The sequence below is a fragment of the Prunus avium genome, chromosome 1 (genome assembly GCF_965620075.1).
Source record: "Prunus avium chromosome 1, drPruAviu1.hap1.1, whole genome shotgun sequence".
In the NCBI taxonomy this organism is placed as follows: Eukaryota; Viridiplantae; Streptophyta; class Magnoliopsida; order Rosales; family Rosaceae; genus Prunus; species Prunus avium.
The window spans coordinates 61,350,790-61,369,070 of record NC_142284.1 but is presented as its reverse complement, the minus strand read 5'-3'; the positions used below and the strand labels follow the sequence as shown (position 1 = coordinate 61,369,070).

General features: G+C 35.5%; 3 protein-coding genes across 3 annotated transcripts; 2 read left to right on the top strand and 1 right to left on the bottom strand.

Moving 5' to 3' along the window:
- The first annotated feature begins 356 nt into the window (after positions 1-356).
- LOC110765650 (ubiquitin family protein) lies at positions 357-4,036 on the top strand. The gene is made up of 7 exons (XM_021968817.2): positions 357-715; positions 808-952; positions 1,151-1,265; positions 1,351-1,414; positions 2,580-2,745; positions 3,094-3,348; positions 3,717-4,036. Exons 1-6 carry the CDS (start codon positions 435-437, stop codon positions 3,337-3,339), a joined length of 1,017 nt encoding a protein of 338 aa, XP_021824509.1. The 5' UTR covers positions 357-434; the 3' UTR covers positions 3,340-3,348; positions 3,717-4,036.
- A 2,733-nt stretch (positions 4,037-6,769) lies between these two features.
- On the top strand, positions 6,770-10,757 carry COBL6 (COBRA-like protein 6 precursor). The gene is made up of 6 exons (XM_021968915.2): positions 6,770-7,340; positions 7,450-7,529; positions 8,749-9,205; positions 9,618-9,771; positions 9,880-10,163; positions 10,273-10,757. Exons 1-6 carry the CDS (start codon positions 7,247-7,249, stop codon positions 10,545-10,547), a joined length of 1,344 nt encoding a protein of 447 aa, XP_021824607.1. The 5' UTR covers positions 6,770-7,246; the 3' UTR covers positions 10,548-10,757.
- Positions 10,758-11,366: 609 nt separating this feature from the next.
- Positions 11,367-18,049, bottom strand: LOC110765711 (basic-leucine zipper (bZIP) transcription factor family protein). The gene is made up of 5 exons (XM_021968916.2): positions 17,736-18,049; positions 15,889-16,627; positions 13,671-13,746; positions 13,431-13,557; positions 11,367-12,111 (listed from the first exon to the last, which is right to left on the bottom strand). Exons 2-5 carry the CDS (start codon positions 16,605-16,607, stop codon positions 11,888-11,890), a joined length of 1,146 nt encoding a protein of 381 aa, XP_021824608.1. The 5' UTR covers positions 16,608-16,627; positions 17,736-18,049; the 3' UTR covers positions 11,367-11,887.
- Positions 18,050-18,281: the final 232 nt, after the last annotated feature.

Sequence of the window (18,281 nt, the reverse complement as noted above, 5' to 3'; positions counted from 1 at the left end):
AATTGGAGATTTTCCTGTTAATATATGATTTTCTTTTGACAGCACACGTTCAATTTTATATTTACTTTTATTTCCATCAATTGTTCAAACTTAACTTCTAATATTAATAGAATATAAATCCTTACCTCTCTCTCGCACGCGTAAGAAGAGGCTAGTATAATTTAAGTCTTTAATTTACCAAAAAAATTACTTCAGAGTTAAATTGACAATTATGGTATAATTCAGGAGCAAAACCGGATATGAGTCTTTGTAAGTTGTGAAATTAAAAAAATTATCAATATTTGGATTGGGCTCTAAATTTAATTCTAAGAAAATGAAAATTAGCACAAAATAAGAATCAGAATATAAAATAGGTAGCTTCTCCTGAAGTCTAAACCTCAACGGGAGAGAGAGAGACGCGCACATTGAGAAAGTAAGCAGTTGTTTTTTGCGCAATGGCAATGGCAGGAGTAGGTGTAGGCTCAACCTCAACGACGTCGTTGCCGGAGGAGGAGATAACGCTGACAGTGAAGTGGAGCGGGAAGGAGTATACGGTTCGCGTATGCGGGGACGACACGGTGGGCGAGCTCAAGCGCCGAATCTGCCAAGCCACCGACGTCTTGCCCAAACGTCAAAAGCTTCTCTACCCAAAAACCCTCCCTTCAAAGCTCGCCGACGACGCCGTTTTGCTCTCCTCTCTCCCCTTCAAGTCCTCCCTCAAAATGACCATGATTGGGTCTGCTCTCGCTCTCACATTTCTCTATATGTTCTTTCTGTATGATTTTATGCACACCAAGTGTTTGATAATTTGTTGCTGAATTAAATTAGTACTACGGAGGATGACATTATAGTGGATCAAGTGGAGTCTCCAGACATTGTTGATGATTTTGAGCTTCCCCGAGATGAGGCTGTTGAAATTAAAGATAAACATGGCAATAAGCAGAAGTTGAGGAGGCGTATAAGTCAGTACAAGGTTAGCTATTTCTATTTATTTTTGTACTTTTAAAGTAATTGCTGTATTTTATTTGGTCGTTTCTGCTTCAAATTCAAATTTATTTGTGTGCAAATCGGTTTGCTTATGAAAACGAAACAAACAAATAAACTAGGTAAACAGTTACCCAATTTCAGATGAATATATGCTGTTTTTTTTCTTCTTTGCATTGGATTATAGATTGAACTTCGGAATCCATGCCGGGAAGGAAAGAAACTGCTTGTGCTGGATATTGATTATACTCTATTTGATCACCGGTCCCCAGCAGAGAACCCACTTCAGCTTATGCGGCCTTGTGAGTATATTCGTCATAGCAAGTTTCTACTTTTCAAGAGTCTCCATGTGTCTCTCATTTAACATTCCCACACTGTATTTTGTAGTTCTTCACGAGTTTCTTGCAGCTGCCTATGCTGAATACGATATCATGATATGGTCTGCAACCAGGTAAGTTGTCGATTTGAAATTCCATTGCTATCTCAATTCTATAAAAAGGCACAGATAGTGATGGATTAATCAAAATTTCTATACAATTTCTACTGGTTAAGAATTTGCGACATATATATGCCCCTTATTTTTTCCCATGTTTGTAAGTGTTATGCAAATTTGCTAACTAGGAGATTGTTGCATAACATTGGAAGTGAATTATTTGGTTATTTGCTGATATTTAACTATCCTTTTCTTTTGTTGTTTATGTATTGTTGATCATTATCAATCCCAAATCCTGTAAGAAGCCTCCCATTACAGTCACTTGCATATAGATTTTTGTGGTTCATTTGAAGCAACTAAACCGCTTGATTTCAGCAAGTATACCAATAAATTCCTTCATCCAAATTGAACTGTTTTGGCAGCACAAGACTTATTTTATCGATGGATACAAATAAAGTTAAATAAATTCAACATCAAAATGACATTGGTTCCTGTCACTCTTGTTGAGTGAATTTCTCCTTTCTCTTTCTATTCCTTTATGTTCTTTGACATAATTTTCTTTGAAATGGATATTTTATTCTGGAAAACAATGGCCTCTGTATCTGGCTAAATGCAATGATAGTGCTCAGATGATAAATACCTTGATAAATAAGAATGATCAAAATAGTGGATGAAATCTAATTTGTTATCTCAACCTTTCAATCATGTTATCTTGCTAGACTGTGAATTAGGCATTTAGCAATGTGTCAAGAGGTCTGCCAGATATGTTTGTGTCTACACATGTATAAATTTGAGAGAAGTCATTTATGTTGGTGAGACTAATGAGTTTGAGAGAGTTCCTTTAAATTGCTTTTCAGTACTCAAGCGTCACCTCTTCTTGCATGTGAATGGACTCTTACAAAACAATTAAGGCTTTGTTTTTTCCCTTAGATACAAAGGAATTAATTTGAACTGATAAAAAATTGCTTAGTCTTTTTTTTCCCTCTCAGTTTTATGTAAGGTTATATCTGGAAGCTTAAGTATACAAACAAATAAAGGCTTCAAACTGCTTGCTATTAGTAGATTACAGGGAATTTTAATGAATAATGAATAACTATGGTCATAGATTTATAATCTGTTCACTTAATTTTAATGATATATATATATATATATATATATATATATATATATTTCCTCTCTACAGCATGAAATGGGTTGAATTGAAGATGGCTGAGCTTGGTGTACTCAGCAATCCCAACTACAAAATCACAGCTCTTCTAGACCATTTAGCAATGATCACAGTTCAATCAGATTCTCGTGGGATCTTTGATTGCAAGCCGTTAGGCTTGATCTGGGCTCAATTCCCTGAGGTATGGAACTATGGATTTATTAATTATCTCCTTTTGCTCTTTTTCTTGTTTCCTTTTTTGTAACATCTGAGTGATGTTGAGAGTTTGCTATCTCCTTTGCATAACATATGAAGACACAATACCATCATTTATAATTTGCCCATTACAAGTTGTAAGGGGATTTTTTATTTTTTATTTCTAGATGGATTGCCATCATTTTCAGGCACAGTAATGAATTTTGTCTTTTTATCAATAGCATTTATTTGGGGATGGATAACAGTTCCTATGTATTGTATAGAAGTATTGTGATTTTCTTCTGCTGTCTAACGATCAGTTAGGTGATGACTACTGGTTTCTTATTGTGTTCAGTTCTACAGTTCAAAGAACACTATAATGTTTGATGATCTGCGAAGGAATTTTGTGATGAACCCACAAAATGGTTTAACCATCAAGCCATTCAAGAGGGCTCATTCTAGCCGAGACAGTGATCAGGAGCTTATGAAACTCACAACATACTTGCTTGCCATTGCGGAACTTGATGACTTGAGCACCCTTGATCATAATAACTGGCAGTCATTTAGTGAGGACAATGTCAAAAGACGTCGGCATCAATGATCTTTAAAGGTAACTTCATTTTATATCATTTTCCTAATCAAACTGTTCTCTTGATAATTAAAAATTAAAAATTACCCAACTGTTCTTTTATCCTAAATATATTTACAATTGTGTTAGTCTATCTTCTCCCCATGTTCAATAGTGTGAGCATCGACCCTTTTCACAAATTAATTGTTTTATTTATTTTTGGGATCCATAACTGGTCCATTCATTCCTCATGGAAACTGTCAGCTTGGGTGATTCATGACGAGCCTTTGTACGTCTTAAATGTGATTCCTTTTAAATTCTTGCTATTTCTTTGTTCTTGGATCATCATATTTGTAATGTTTCAAAACAATATGATGTTTCACATCCAAATATATCTTCTTTCATTTCAGGGTTGCCAGTATTTGCTTCCTCTCAGGGATGAGCTGAGTAACTCGAAGCCTTTCATGGGATCATCAGTAACCGATACTCACTGTTTCCAGATTTGTATAAATATCTTCTTAAATGTTAGAGCATATAGTTTGTGCTTGAAGGGCAGTGTGTTTAATATTTAAACCTATATTTCTACGTATAACCAGCGGTTAGGAGTAGGACCGTAGCATGTCCTTGGAGCCATGAGCACATGCTATCTTACATGAAGTAGTCTTGATTATTAGTGTAAACAGAGATAGAGTCAATAAAATTATTCCCATCCACTGTTTTCCGCCTGAAATTGTATCCGCCTAGCGTTTATGCTATCTATCTAAAATCTAATTATGCTTATTTCCCTTGAATTTGAAGTTGAAAATTGCTTCTGTCCAGGCTTTTAAAAAAAAATTGAAGTTAGCGAAAAAATAAAAAACAAAAGTAAAATCATTTTCTTTCAAAAACAAAAGTTAGCTCTGTATGTTTGTAGCATAATTTATAATGCCAAACGCGAATTCAAAATTACAGTGGTATACCATCTATATTTTCAAATTTTCATTTTAAATCACATGTTTTGAGAATTGGCTTACTCCTTGCTAGCCCATTGGGCAATTATTTTTTTTCTCATGTTTTAGTTGCTTGGGCTTTTGAGCCCCTAGTTTCACAAAAGAAAACAAAAATTGTATTGAAAATGTTGAATTGAACCCTCACTTAAGTCTCTCATCCATACCCCTTATTGTAGCCTTTCCGCAACACTTCTCTACCCATCCCACTTTGATAAGGTAACATGAGTGAATTAGGAAGACATTGTGGTGGCTAAAAAACTTCACGATTTTCAGCGCTTGCATTGTATTCAAGCTTAAAACAAAGTCGTTCTAGACCTAAATTTATTCATAGGATTGCTACTTACATAGAAATAATTGTATTGCACTCGAATACGCCCATGGTTAAGATTTTCTATTTTTATGGTATATTATTAATGAGTATCCACTTACCACACATTTACTTACTAGGAATGAAAGAAGTCATGAATCGAGGAACTTAGGAATTAAGGAATTGGAATTGGATCAACTAGTTGATCTACATCCTTGTTTTTAGGGTATTGGATTAGGATTTTAATCTCAAATTCACATATATTTTTTTTTATTCTTTGTGTTAGTAAACACTAGGAATTGGAATAATTCTAATACTCATGTGTTAGTTAATAAACATAGGGAATAATGAATTTGAATAATTCAAATATCCATTCATGATAAGTGAACATGCTATAACATGTGAACGAGTTATAACATGTGACTGTATTTCAGTACCACACTATAATTACTCCAAGAAGTAACAAAAACACAAGTAGAAGATTTTATTCTTACAAGGGAGTTAGATTGACATTATTTAATCATGCTTTATCATTATCATCTTTGGCCACGTTCCATCATTATGACACTTTTCGTGAATATTTCTTTTCTGGGCTGATTTCCTTCTTCAGTAAGTATTATTATTTTTTATGTATAAAAATATGCACGAGGACGTAAAATTTCCAATAGTGTCTCAATTATAACCCAAGGACGATACTGCAGATTGGTGATCAATGTCCCCAGCACTAAATACCAGGAATCGAAATGATATATGACCATGACATTTTAACATCCCAATTGCTTTTTTCCATGTTAAGCCTACACAGAAAACAAAAAAGAAAAAGAAAAAGATGTACAATTTGAGGAAGAATCTTTCATGTTGTAATCACAGATATGTACTATTCTGTTTAGGTGCTTAATATTAATAAGATGGTGTTTTTGGAATGGTGTAGGGTAGAGAGAGAGAGAGAGAGAGAGAGAGAGAGAGAGAGAGAGAGAGAGAGAGAGAGAGAGATGCATGCAAGCAATTTTGCATGCAGTCCATGAGCTGGCAGGCATTTCACACCACATGATATGAGATATGTGCTGTGATTTCTTTTGATGGAAATGTGGGGCTGTGATCTTATTAATTCTCTTTTCCTTTTATGACTCAATCCCTAGGCCCCTTCTTCAGGCTCCTTTGGACGATATCAGCTAACGTTAATCAGCAAACCCCCTAGCTATTATAAAGCAGCAACATTGCTTGTGATTATTCCCTTCACAAACATCGACTACTAATTAAGTGGGTTTGTAGCTAACATGGGTTAAGAGCGTTTACCCGGCATTCGATGTGTTGTGTTTGAATTCCCTTTCCTAATATTACTTGTATAAAGACACAATCATCAAAAGCGACATCAAGTAGCTCCCCCACCACTCATTGATTGAAAAAAAAAAAAAAACAAGCAATTTTGATTAGCACAAGTGGTGAAGGTACGAATGCTTAAGTAATGGGTCAATTGACTTAGCTATTTATTAGTACTAATAATCCAGTGATGCTGATCCATAATGCGGTCCTCATACCAATCAACCATGACAGTACTATGGTCCTCACACTAATAATTTTGATATTCTATTTTCAGGAATTTGATCTATATGGCACACTTGATGAGGTCTTTTTTGTTTCTTTAATAACCATTTTGTTTCAGCTTTAGGTTTTAGTTTTCCATTTTTATTAGAGATATAAGGAAAATGCTAAAATATGAGAGAATAATGTATGTGAAAAAGATATTAAGGAAATGTACATGAAATGGTTTTGCGAAAATAATTTGAAACCTCAAGAGGTACTGTAATTTTTTGAAACTTCAAGAATTACCGAAGACCTTAGTAAATATTAGTGTAAATAACTCTTGTATTGTTTGATACCACGGGTGATTAACATTGAAATTCCTCACCGAAATAAAAGAAAGGGATGCCCTAAATGTTATTTCCATAGTGTATATTTTGTAATTTTTTATGCACATGAAGTGCAAGAAACAAAAATTGGAAAAATAGAAGTGAAAAATGGTAATTATTTGACTAAACCCAAACGGCAGGCCAAATGCCCCGGATGGCATTACGCGTGAGCTTTGAATGTTTACACTCAAAAACCTACTCACTCATGTACAGACTTTTAGACGCATTCTAAGCACCTCTCTCTCTCTCTCTCTCTCTCTCTTAATTGCACCCAGATTTGGAAAACACCAGTCTCACTCTCTCTCACAACATTAATTGCAATATAATTTCTTAATTTCCTCTTTCGTTTTTTTCCTTCTTCTTCTTTTCTTTGTTTTTTTTTATTATAAAAATTTTGGTAATTACTTTTCTCTTTCTTTGTTGTAGAGCATCTTTTTAGAGACTTCAGAGAGAAAGAGACAGATATATATATACGTTCATACATAAAACCAGAGCATACAATCTCACACATATTACTTCTTTGTTTTTTTCTATAGGATTTATATGTATATATATTTATTCATAATGTTTGTGGGCAGTGAAGCACATTTGTGTGATCTGTGAGTTTTTTATGCGTTTTCCATTCAAACTGGTTTGTTGTTTTATTAAGTGAAAGTAAAATACCAATTAGTGCAGTTTGGAAAGTTTAATTAGAACATTGATCCCAAATTTTGGTGTTTTAATTTGGAGAGAAGATGAGCCCCCGCTTTCTGTTTGGTGCTCAAAGATCAAATGCTGTGCTCTTCATCATTTTCATCTCTTCTCTTGTCACCTCCTTCTCATTATCATGTAAGTTCCTCTCTCTCTCTCTCTCTCTCTCTCTCTCTCTCTCTCGCTCTCATTTCTTCAAAGTTTTGGGGTAATTTATTAATGGCATAAAAATTTGGTGAAAATGCAGATGGGTATGATTCATTAGATCCTTATGCCAACATAACCATCACTTGGGATTTTCATCTTCAAACTGGGAGCACATATGATGTGAGTTTTTTTTAATTTCCCCCATCAATCAATTTTGCATTTTTTTTAATTTTTGGTATCAATTCTCAAATAGCCCTCTTACAATTGAATTCTCTATCGAAGAAAACAAACCCAAAATCACTTTCTTATATTACATAAAAATTAAAATAATAAAAAATTATTATGTGTGTATGCATGGTGTTTTGCATTCCAAAATGTTTGTTTTGTTCGAGGATATGAACCTTCAAACCCTGCCGTACTGTTTTTGTCTTCTGATTTGGTGGGCGAGGTTCACGTTGAGCTCATCACAATTGGTTCAGAAACCCAATCACTGTGCGCCACCTCAGCACACTGAAAATTAGACCATTTTGTGATGGGACAGAATGGATCACAGTGTTCTGCATGACTGCCTTCTGTCTACTTTTGATTTTGTCACCTAAATTACCGCCATGCCCCTAGAGGGCCAAAGATTCAATTATTTTAGTTTCTTTTCTGATTTTAGACCAGAAAAGGATATAATGCAAAAACCCAAAAATCATTTAGATATGGTGTTATTTGACTCGATCACTATTGAGGATATGAATATGCGGATTTGGATCCTCTCCCTCTCTTGACGCGCTGAAACTTTCGCTTCACATTTTATTTAGGTTTTTTTGAAGTGAATTTAGGAGATCCATAATTACTTATGGGGAGAAGCACCTCTTCATATAATAGTGATTTAAAGCGATTCTGGAAAAGAAGATGTTTTTCTATAAAATCACTCAAAACTATCTAAAGTGATATTAATCTATCCAGAACAACTCCCAAGCCATCCATTTGATAGATCAGAGTCAGTCCATTTAAATTTTATAATCCTTGCCATAAAATGGTGGATAAAAAAGGATTAACATGTATTCCTTTGTTTTTTTTCTTCAATGAACTAGTATAATTTTTATTATTATATATATTTAGTAAATAATTTAATTTTTATACTATCTTTCTAATAAGTTCATGCACACATTTCAAACACTGAGCTTAGATTACTCAAAGACACTGCATTTTGTTCTTTTGCTCAACCTTAATGAAAAAAAAAGCCCAACTTTTAGATTTCTCTAAATCCCCTTGTTACCAGCTAGATTGTTGAAACATTGTGGTGTGGTTTAGGCGGATTTAATGAATTTAATTATGAGTTAATTGCAGCTCAGTGTTCATTACAACTGTCAATTTTACATGAATTTTGACTATAATTATTTTATTTCAGATAACGGTATCAATATACAACTTCCAGCAATTCCGGCATTTGGATCGGCCTGGTTGGAAATTGAGTTGGATATGGAAAGATGATGATCAAGTGATTTGGGACATGCGGGGAGCTGAGGCCATGGAGCAAGGAAACTGCTCCAAGTTCAGGAGCTCACCACAACTTCCTCACTGCTGTAAAAAGCAGCCAGTGATTATTGATTTTTTGCCAGGAGCCCCTTACAACAAGCAGTTCTCCAATTGCTGCAAGGGAGGGGAGCTCTCTTCCATGATCCAAGACTCTTCCAAGTTTCTATCTGCTTTCCAGATGAATGTTGGATTTGGAAAAACCAACAACATTACAGAATTTATGCCTACCAATTTCACCCTTGGAATTCCTGGTTATACCTGTGGAGACGCATTTCTCGTCTCACCAACTAGGTCCAGTCCCGATGGCCGCCGATGGGTACAAACTCTAGGTGAGTAATGTCAAGACTTCACTGAGCATCCGATGACTATAGACGCTTTCACAAAATTTGGCAGGAAATGAGAAAAGTGCTTATTAGGGTGCTTGGTTTTTATTATTAGATGGCCAAAACCACTTTTGTTTTTACAAAGTTTGGTAGAAATAGAAAAAAAAACACTTAGAAGCATTTTCAGATGAATGAATAAGAAACACATGCACTTGGCTTAGGTTAAAGGTTTAAATGATAACTATATGTGCTTCCAACAAAAGTTCACCTAACATGCCCATTTTTTTGGAATTTATGAATGGTATGAGATGAAAATGAAAGGACGGATACATAGGGAAGAAGAGTAGCAATAGTATGAATGAAGTAAACAATGTTTAATTTTCTGCATAACACATGTTTCCTTGTGGTTTTATTGTAGAGACATGGAATGTGACCTGTATGTACTCCCAGTTCAGAGCATCACCTTCTCCAAAATGCTGTGTTTCCTTGTCTGCATTCTACAATAGTACCATTGTTCCTTGCCCGAAATGCAGCTGCGGCTGCCAAGGACTGCCGGGAGCAAAATGCCTAAAGTAACATGCATCTCTGGGTCGTCTATTCTTTGATTAAGAGCTTTGCAAATTGACATCATATTTTTTATGATTTGAAGCAATTTGTCTGAAAGTTTTACAAATCGGCAGGTCTGGTGAAAAATCTCCACATCTGTTGGAGCTTCCACGAGTGCGGGAGAACGAAGAAGTGCCACCTTTGGTGACTTGTTCACAGCACATGTGCCCGATTCGAGTGCATTGGCATGTGAAGCAAAGCTATAAAGAGTACTGGAGGGTGAAGATTACAATCACTAATCATAATTTTGTTAAAAACTATTCGTCTTGGAGCTTAGTCGTTCAACACCCCAACTTGAGGAGTGTAACTCAGTTGTTCAGCTTCAACTACCACCCTCTCAATGCGTATGGAAATATAAGTAAGTTCAACAAACCAAAAATCCCCCACATTTTCTTCATCATATACAAAAACCCTAGCTATTGCCATTAGGGTAGTTTTAATGAACATCGAGCTGTCTTTTTTTCCAGATGATACAGGGATGTTCTGGGGGATCAAATCGTACAACGACATGTTACTCGCGTCCGGCCAGAGCGGCAATGCTCAATCGGAGATGTTACTGCATAAAGATCCTGGGATTTTCACTTTCAGAGAAGGATGGACTTTTCCTAGAAGAATTTCCTTTAATGGTGATGAATGTGTCATGCCCCCTCCAGATGAGTACCCTACACTTCCCAACAGTGCAACAACATCAAGGCCTTCCTTAGTTTTCTTCTCATTCTTGATCCTTGTATTTGTGTTCTGATTAAAAAAAGAGTCTGCAAATTGGTGACTTTAGATTCATGATTTAGATTCAATTTTATTTATTTTTAGTGTTGTAGTACTGCAGAAATACTTGAATGTCTTAGTGGTCTTTCTCCCTGGACGTTTCACCATATATTGACAGTCCAAAGGGAAATGCACAAACTAAAACCAAAACTTGTCATGGATTGAAAAATGGGACATTTCTTTCTCATGGTGTACTGATTTTCTTTTTGTTTTGCCAATGTACCCATTTTTACTAGTGAACTCACCATTGCGGCCAAAATGACGGCTAAAAAAAAGTAGGGGTGTTCTTTTTCTCAAGTTTTTCAATTTTGTAATTTTATTGCTTAAGATAAAAATTAAGAAACAAGTCCAGCTGTCAAAAGCAGTTAATTTCTGTTTCAAAAAGGGACACATGCCATATTTGAGTTGGAGTATCCCACGCCAACGTAGTATATCCGTACCACTATAATTTCTCAGTGAGCCGAAAGTTGGCGATGCAGCTTGATCACTATGTTATATATATAATAATCATAATAAGTACATAAATTTCTGGTTGACAATTTCAAATTTCAATGGAAAAATCTTCTGGACACAATATATTTCTGTGAAGTTTAAATGAAAACGAAAGAGGTAACGATGCATTCGAGGAATTAACACCATTCACGAAATTAGCATCATGGCAAAGCAAATATTAAAAGAAGGGGAATTCTATTGAAACCCCCAAATACTCTCTACACCCCCTCCTTTAGAAAGGAATCTCCCCTACCATATATATATTTTTTCCTCAAATAAAAAGGTGACATGACAAAAATAGAAATAAAAATAAAAAGGTGCCAAATGTGCATCCAATCAATTTCTCATTACTGACGAACAAAATCAAAGAAACTACAGATTTCATTTGAAACATATGTTACGAGTACACATTTTCCTACCATAATGCATTACAAGTAGTGCACATCCAATTAGCCCAAAAGATCTTTTGTACTATGTTGAAATCTGCAATGGGCAAAAAATGGAACATACAACATTTATGAATCATGATTACGTAAGACATACAATAAAGATTGAAATACCGAACCTGTTTTGAGTTACCACCTCCGGTAAGTCACCTGCCCCAAGTAGAACTACTTGGCCAATGACTACCAGGTGCACCGATATTAACTTAACAGAGAAGGGCGATAAACAGTGAAATCAAATTGCACAAAATGTGGAGAGAGGACGCCAAGAGTGGAATAGCTCAGCCTATCCCGCACAAGGGAGGCAACGAACTTGGTCAGGCGTGGCAATATCAATGGGAGAAGAGTAGAGGCAAACGACATCTCTGGCTACATTACACATCTATATGCGAAGTGTGCCTGTTACAGGGTCACGACCTGCATTTGCATCCTTGTGTTTCAAAGAGAGGTTTGCAAATTGGGAATCAAGGTCTTTGCTGTTAGAGCGTCTATGGCTTGAAGAAGGTCGTTGCTGTTGCTGTTGCTGTTGCTGCTGATGGTGCTGCTGTTGTTGCTGATACAAGGCTCGTAGCCTCCCGATCTCTCTCTCTAATAATTCTTGCTCCACTGAATATTAAAACACATACTTTAGTGACCTTACAAGTACTGAACAACAATCAGAAGGGTTTAAATAAAATGTTCTGCCGATGAAATGGCATATATGTGAAAACCTTTCAGATACATGAGCCTTTTAAATCTTCCACGAAGCAGAATAAACATTTTTCCAAAGAGAGTGTAGTATGCAACATTAACATCCACCGTATTCTCAGACAAAAAAAAAATCACTGTATTCAAAAACTCATAAAGAAAAACAATTCATCAGCCACAGTTATTTACTCAAGATCTACCAACCTGCCATATGGCAACCATTACCACAAACGAAGGTACATCTATGTTGTAACTAATAAAGCATATGGTTCTGAACAGTACAGGAACCTTTAAGTGAGGGTGTTCACATCTAAGAAAACAATGATTTGAAACGTCTTAGGTTCTTCATGCCTTCAAGGATAATCTATGCAAAAAAAAAAAAAAATCTGCCAAATTGGAAATCTTTAACCATTTAAGTACCATCATTACCATCTCATTTTTATCTGACACAGTGCATTAGTCTGCACAGTTTAGATGACCAAATAATTTCTGTTAGGGCTAATTTTTTTGAAGGGATGACCCTTGAAGAACCTAAAACATAGACAGTTCCAATCATTGAACTGTACAGCAGGGAAGCCCTAGAGAGAATGTTTACATTCATTTTTATATGCAAACATCATGACTTCAAAATTCTCCTTAAACTGTATTATCATTAGTCAGATAAAATGTCTGCTAGAAAGCGACTATTATATCATTAGGCCTCATATTGTATAATTTGAATTTCCATCAGTCTAGAGGATAATTATAGCTGCAATTACATCCTATACCAGACAATTAAAGCTGCAAATGTAATAAATAGTTAAGCAGAAACATAACATATCAAGTATCCTGCCTACAATGTTACTTTTAGGCCCCATTAGGGTGATGTCTTCATTATGTTTGGGACCAGGCCTGTTTCCTTGAATTAAAAATTATTTTTGAATTTCTTTCTATCAGGTAGTTTAAAATTGGAAGTCAAAAAGTCCTTTTAGAAAAATTGAACATATTTTAAGAACATTATTAAGAAAATGGTGAAATATTATCCTGAATACTAACATTTCTTAATGTTATCTAAGTGTCTCCAAATCTTTAGAACATAGATTCCAATCATTCTCAAACTGTCATAGGGTCTACCATGTATTTTCATAAGAGCTTCATCCTTCACATAACTGATTTTATTCCAAACATTTTCTCCTAGACAGATGAAGCAGAAAAATGGACAGATTATCAAAACCTGAACGTTCAAGGTAGAAGCTTACAGTATTTGATAAGTTGCTCCTGTGCTATACTTTCTAAGCGCTGCTTGAGGGCTTTGTTCTCCATGCTCAGAATCAGATTCTGCTGGTTGAGAAATTCCAGCTCGGCTGTAACTCCAGACCCTTCTGCCTGTAGAGTAACACAAACAAGAACAATATAAATTTTTCATAAAACCACTCAATATAGTACCAATTCAAACTGAATACTTAAATACAGTACTTCAAGCTTCTGCTGACACTTACCTGTAAAGCTTGTACATTCCTCTCCAGCTCAGCTATGTATTGAAGTTTTCGAACCCGTGAGCGCTGAGCAAATTGCCTGCAGAAATAGTATTTCAGTCTCCATACGTATAATTTATATTCCCATTATGGAAGACACCAATCAAGTTTCTGGAATTATGAACAACAATGCTGTTACAAGGAAACTGACATTATAATTTGCAGAATTTCTCAAAGTTACTAATTTGTTTTGATTCCTTGAAACAGTGAACTGCCATATTTTATGAATAAATAATAAAATGAAAAATTATGATTTAAATGCATTAGCTTACTGTTGCATCCTCAAAGTAAAGTTTTTGACTCTAAACATTTGCCGTATTAGCATATTCACATCTCTCAATCTAAACCCTCAAACTTATGGAGACAGCCCCTTAAGTGAATTACTCTTTGGACATGAACAAGCCTAGATTCATGCCTTTAAGAGAAAAGGGACTGTCCTAGTCCGATCCTTCACATTCAACTGTCTTCCTCCACTTTTTTTTCCAGAAAACTAGACTATATTAATTAGAATTGTTAATATTAAGGAGAGTACAAGATATTAAGCTAAAAGGAGGATAAATACTACTTAACATTTAGCTTTTCCTCCTCTAGCTGTAATGTCTTCCCAAAAGAGTATACACTGCTAATTCTTATGTAGTACATTTAATTTACAATGCTTTACAGCTACTCAGCCCAATACGAGTGGCCGCATACCGGTCAATATCATGCACAATACCAGGTGATCTAAGCTATTGCGCAGCCCAATACTAGTGGCCGGATAACATCATGCATAATACCAAGTGATCTAAACTACTCTGATTCATAATTTACCACTGATGCATATGCATAATAGTAATGACCTAGATTATGGCTTGCAGTTTCAACACACTAAAGGAATCATCAGGCTCAACTCCGAGGAGCAGGCTGTAGAGCAGAACAATAGGTAGTGCTCAATTATGGCCCTCTAGAGTACCACAGTTGCAGCCTGCACCTTTATACATTATAGAAAGACAGGAAATGCCTCTCTAACTCACAGCTAAGATTAGAAAAGCTCTTTCCCTTTTGCCATTACCACCTTTCTTCTATCCTTCACCCTCTTCCCAAATTTTGGCCTTAAAGCAATAAAAAAGCAAGAACCACATATTCAAAGGGATATTAAATAAAGAAATGACATGTGATTTTGTTGTAATACAGGTATTGGAATATCTCTAAACGATGTAAGCCTCCTACAAAGCACAAGTACAAAATATTTATTATCTAATAGATGCTACCAGTATTATAAGAAACTAACATTATAACTACAGACATACAATTAAATCTAAGATTTCAAGTAAACCCAGTAGCAATAAACATCATGACAGTACCACTCCGACTTCCTTGTAAAACTGTTAATGTTTTTGACCTGGTCCAGAGCAGGAGTTTTACTAGATTTTTCTACCACCCCCTCAGCCACAACCCAGATCACATCTCCGAACTCACAGTATTTTGATTATCCAGTTTTTCATAACTGGAATTCTTAACATATCCTGATATATGGCGGAACAAAAGACTTAAAATGTCAAAAATAAAAGAAAACTAAGAACAAAACAGGTTTGACATATTGCAATTTAAGACCAGGTTTGTGCATTTACAGCCATTTACATCCTTAAATGCTTCCAATATATTAATGTGATGTGTTTGTACTTTGTATGCAAATTTTATGCATTAATGTATGCTTGTACAGATGCACTTGAAGTTGTACTGTAACAAACTAAATGTGGGAATGCAATCCCTAATCCCCGTATAGCACCAAGTTACACACAAGCAACCAATTATACAGCCAATGTATTGTGTATCGGGCGTAGGTGACTATTCATTCCTGTGTCCTTATAACTCCATTGAACCGCTTTCCCCTTTTTCTTTGCTTTTAATATGCAATTGACCACATAAGCTTAGCTTAAAGGAACAGTTGTCATACTAATGTTAATGTAAACAACATTCTTTGCATTCTAGCTACGGTTAAGAGTTTTCATAAAGCAGCCACCCATGATCGTTGAGTGTGAGATAGAGGGTGGATTTTTATTTCAACTTGAAAACATATGCAAAAACTGGATAAAGAAAACTAGATGCAGGTCAAAGAGACAACCAAAGATTATGCAAGATTAATATTTCTATGTTACTATGAGTATGGGTGTAGAAAAAAAAAATTAAATCAACTACATACTGTTTAGCGCGTTTTGCATCCGTCTCAGATGCATAAAGCTTAGCATTAGAATTGTCTTTTTTCTCAGAAGAAGCTTTTGGATCATGTGGACCAGATTCAACCTGATCCTGCTTTTCACTTGCAGTAGAAGCAAACCCATCTGCTTCTTGCGGTGTAGATAATGATCCTGAACTCTGAAGAACAATGTTATCCTTGACAGAAGGAAGGCTGCTCATGTTATTTACACTATTCAAAGAAGACTCCCATGCCTTATTCTTCTGCTTCACCAAGTTCAGTTCAGTGTATAATGAAGCATGTCGTAAATCTTTTTGGGGATCAAAGTCTTGAGATCCCCAAGAGGGTGCAGAAATCATATGATGATATTTGTACTCGTCTTGAGCTGCGTAATCAATGTTAGAAGCATTAGATGCATCCACATATGCAAATGAGTCACTTGATGAACGGCGATGACCTCCTCTGCGTATTGGTGTGTCCGGCTCATTAAGGAGATCATCAAGCCAAGAAGGTTGTTCCTCTATAAGAAGGCTCTCCGAGGAAGTTCGCTGGTGATGTGCATTTCCCTCTCTAGGCTTCTGAACAGTTTTTGATCCAAATGCAGGACTGAGGACATAATCTGCATATGACGGGGAAACGCTAGGAAATGGACTTTTTGGAGGAAGCAAAGGATGCTTTCCGGAATACATGAAATTTCTGATATTTGAACTCTTGGAGTTTGCCATCGCTGAAGCACAACCAGCCCCTGTCAAACAATATAGTGCAAGATGACGGATAAAGAAGGGAAGTAAATTTAATTTATTAAGGGGGGAAAAGTTTGCAAGCACAGTGTTGACAAGGCAAATGATAGATGGGTCAAGGAAAATAGAAAAAGCAAAATGCAGGTCTTCTTATTTTTTAAAAATTAGGGGGGGAAAAAAAGTAATAACTATAATTATATCCTTCTCCATGCTGACATGAGATAACGCACAGGTACATGAATGGTTATGTTTATGAACATGCCTACTGGAAACATCAAAATAATCAATAACTTAAGGCAAACGAACCGTAAACCTGGACACGCACATGACACAACACACATATCCCGGTCCATGTAGCATAGCAATACATTTAATCAACAGCATTCTCACAACTACCCAATTTTATGTGCAGTATGCTGATCATAAAAAACATAAAATAAAATAAAATAAAACAATTTACATAATAGTACATGGATCACTATAATATCTAAACCCGAATTACAACATAACTAAAGTTGCTACCCAACTGGGTTTTCTGTTTCTTTTTCTCCATGAAATAAAACCAAGTACACTAACACTCTAAATTAATTGGTGGGTTCAGCCACAACACTTATTGTGTTAAAAAAGATGCCACAAATTCCTAATCACTATACAACAGACTCAAACCCTCTATTTGTTTCTCAAGGAAACCATGTAAAGAGAAAAGAGGAAGATAAATTTGGAATACCATCTCCCAAACAATTGAGTTGTTAGCCTCAGTTGGTTGAGGCGAAGGCTTCTGTTTTCTCAGCCCCAAATAACGAAAACTTTCCGAGATTCAAATACATCCGCTCATTACCCTTTGCCACATTTTCCCAGCATCCAAACACAAAATGAATCTCACAATTTCTGAATTGAAATAATAAATAGTGCCCTAGGAAACATTTATATAAAATTTAAAAAGAAGAAAATCAATGATTCGACGAAATGCAGAGAATGTGTCCGATTGTCAGCAAAACTAATCAACAATAGCAGCTGATTTGATGAAAACAGAAACAGATGCATGAAACAAAATGTTTACTTTGTTTTGAAGAAAGAAAATGAACAGATAAAATAAGATACGAGATTGATTACCTATATGGAATGAACAATCGAGATCTTGAAATGCAATGATCGAAGAAACAGAGTTTCCTCTGTCCTAGGGTTTCTGTGTGTATCTATGATTCGTTTCCCCTCTTCTCTTCGAAGAAGCCCTCTCTCCTTTCTCTCTCCTTTCTCTCTCTACTATGTCTTCTGGTTAAGGTATGGGGGTTGGATGGAAAACAAATTCCCAAAATTAAATACATTTTTCATCTTTTTTTGTTTTTTGTTTTTTTGTTTTTTTTTCCTTTCTGAAATTTGATTGTTTTTTCGCACTTTGTTTCCGCGAAGGATCTTTCAATTTTCATATGTCGACAGCCTTTTGTTGTGTCCTTTTTATTCTCCTTTTCCAGTTCATTTCTTTTTTGTACCACTAAATTCTATTATAGGATTAAAGATGTTAAAATAAAAATAAAAATATAAAAAAATTCATCCGCAAGTTTCTTTTTTTAGAATACGCAAGTTTTCTCTCCTGGTATAAAAGAAAGTTCGGATTGTGTAAAGTGATGGTCAAATAAAAAGAGGGTGACACCAATTAAG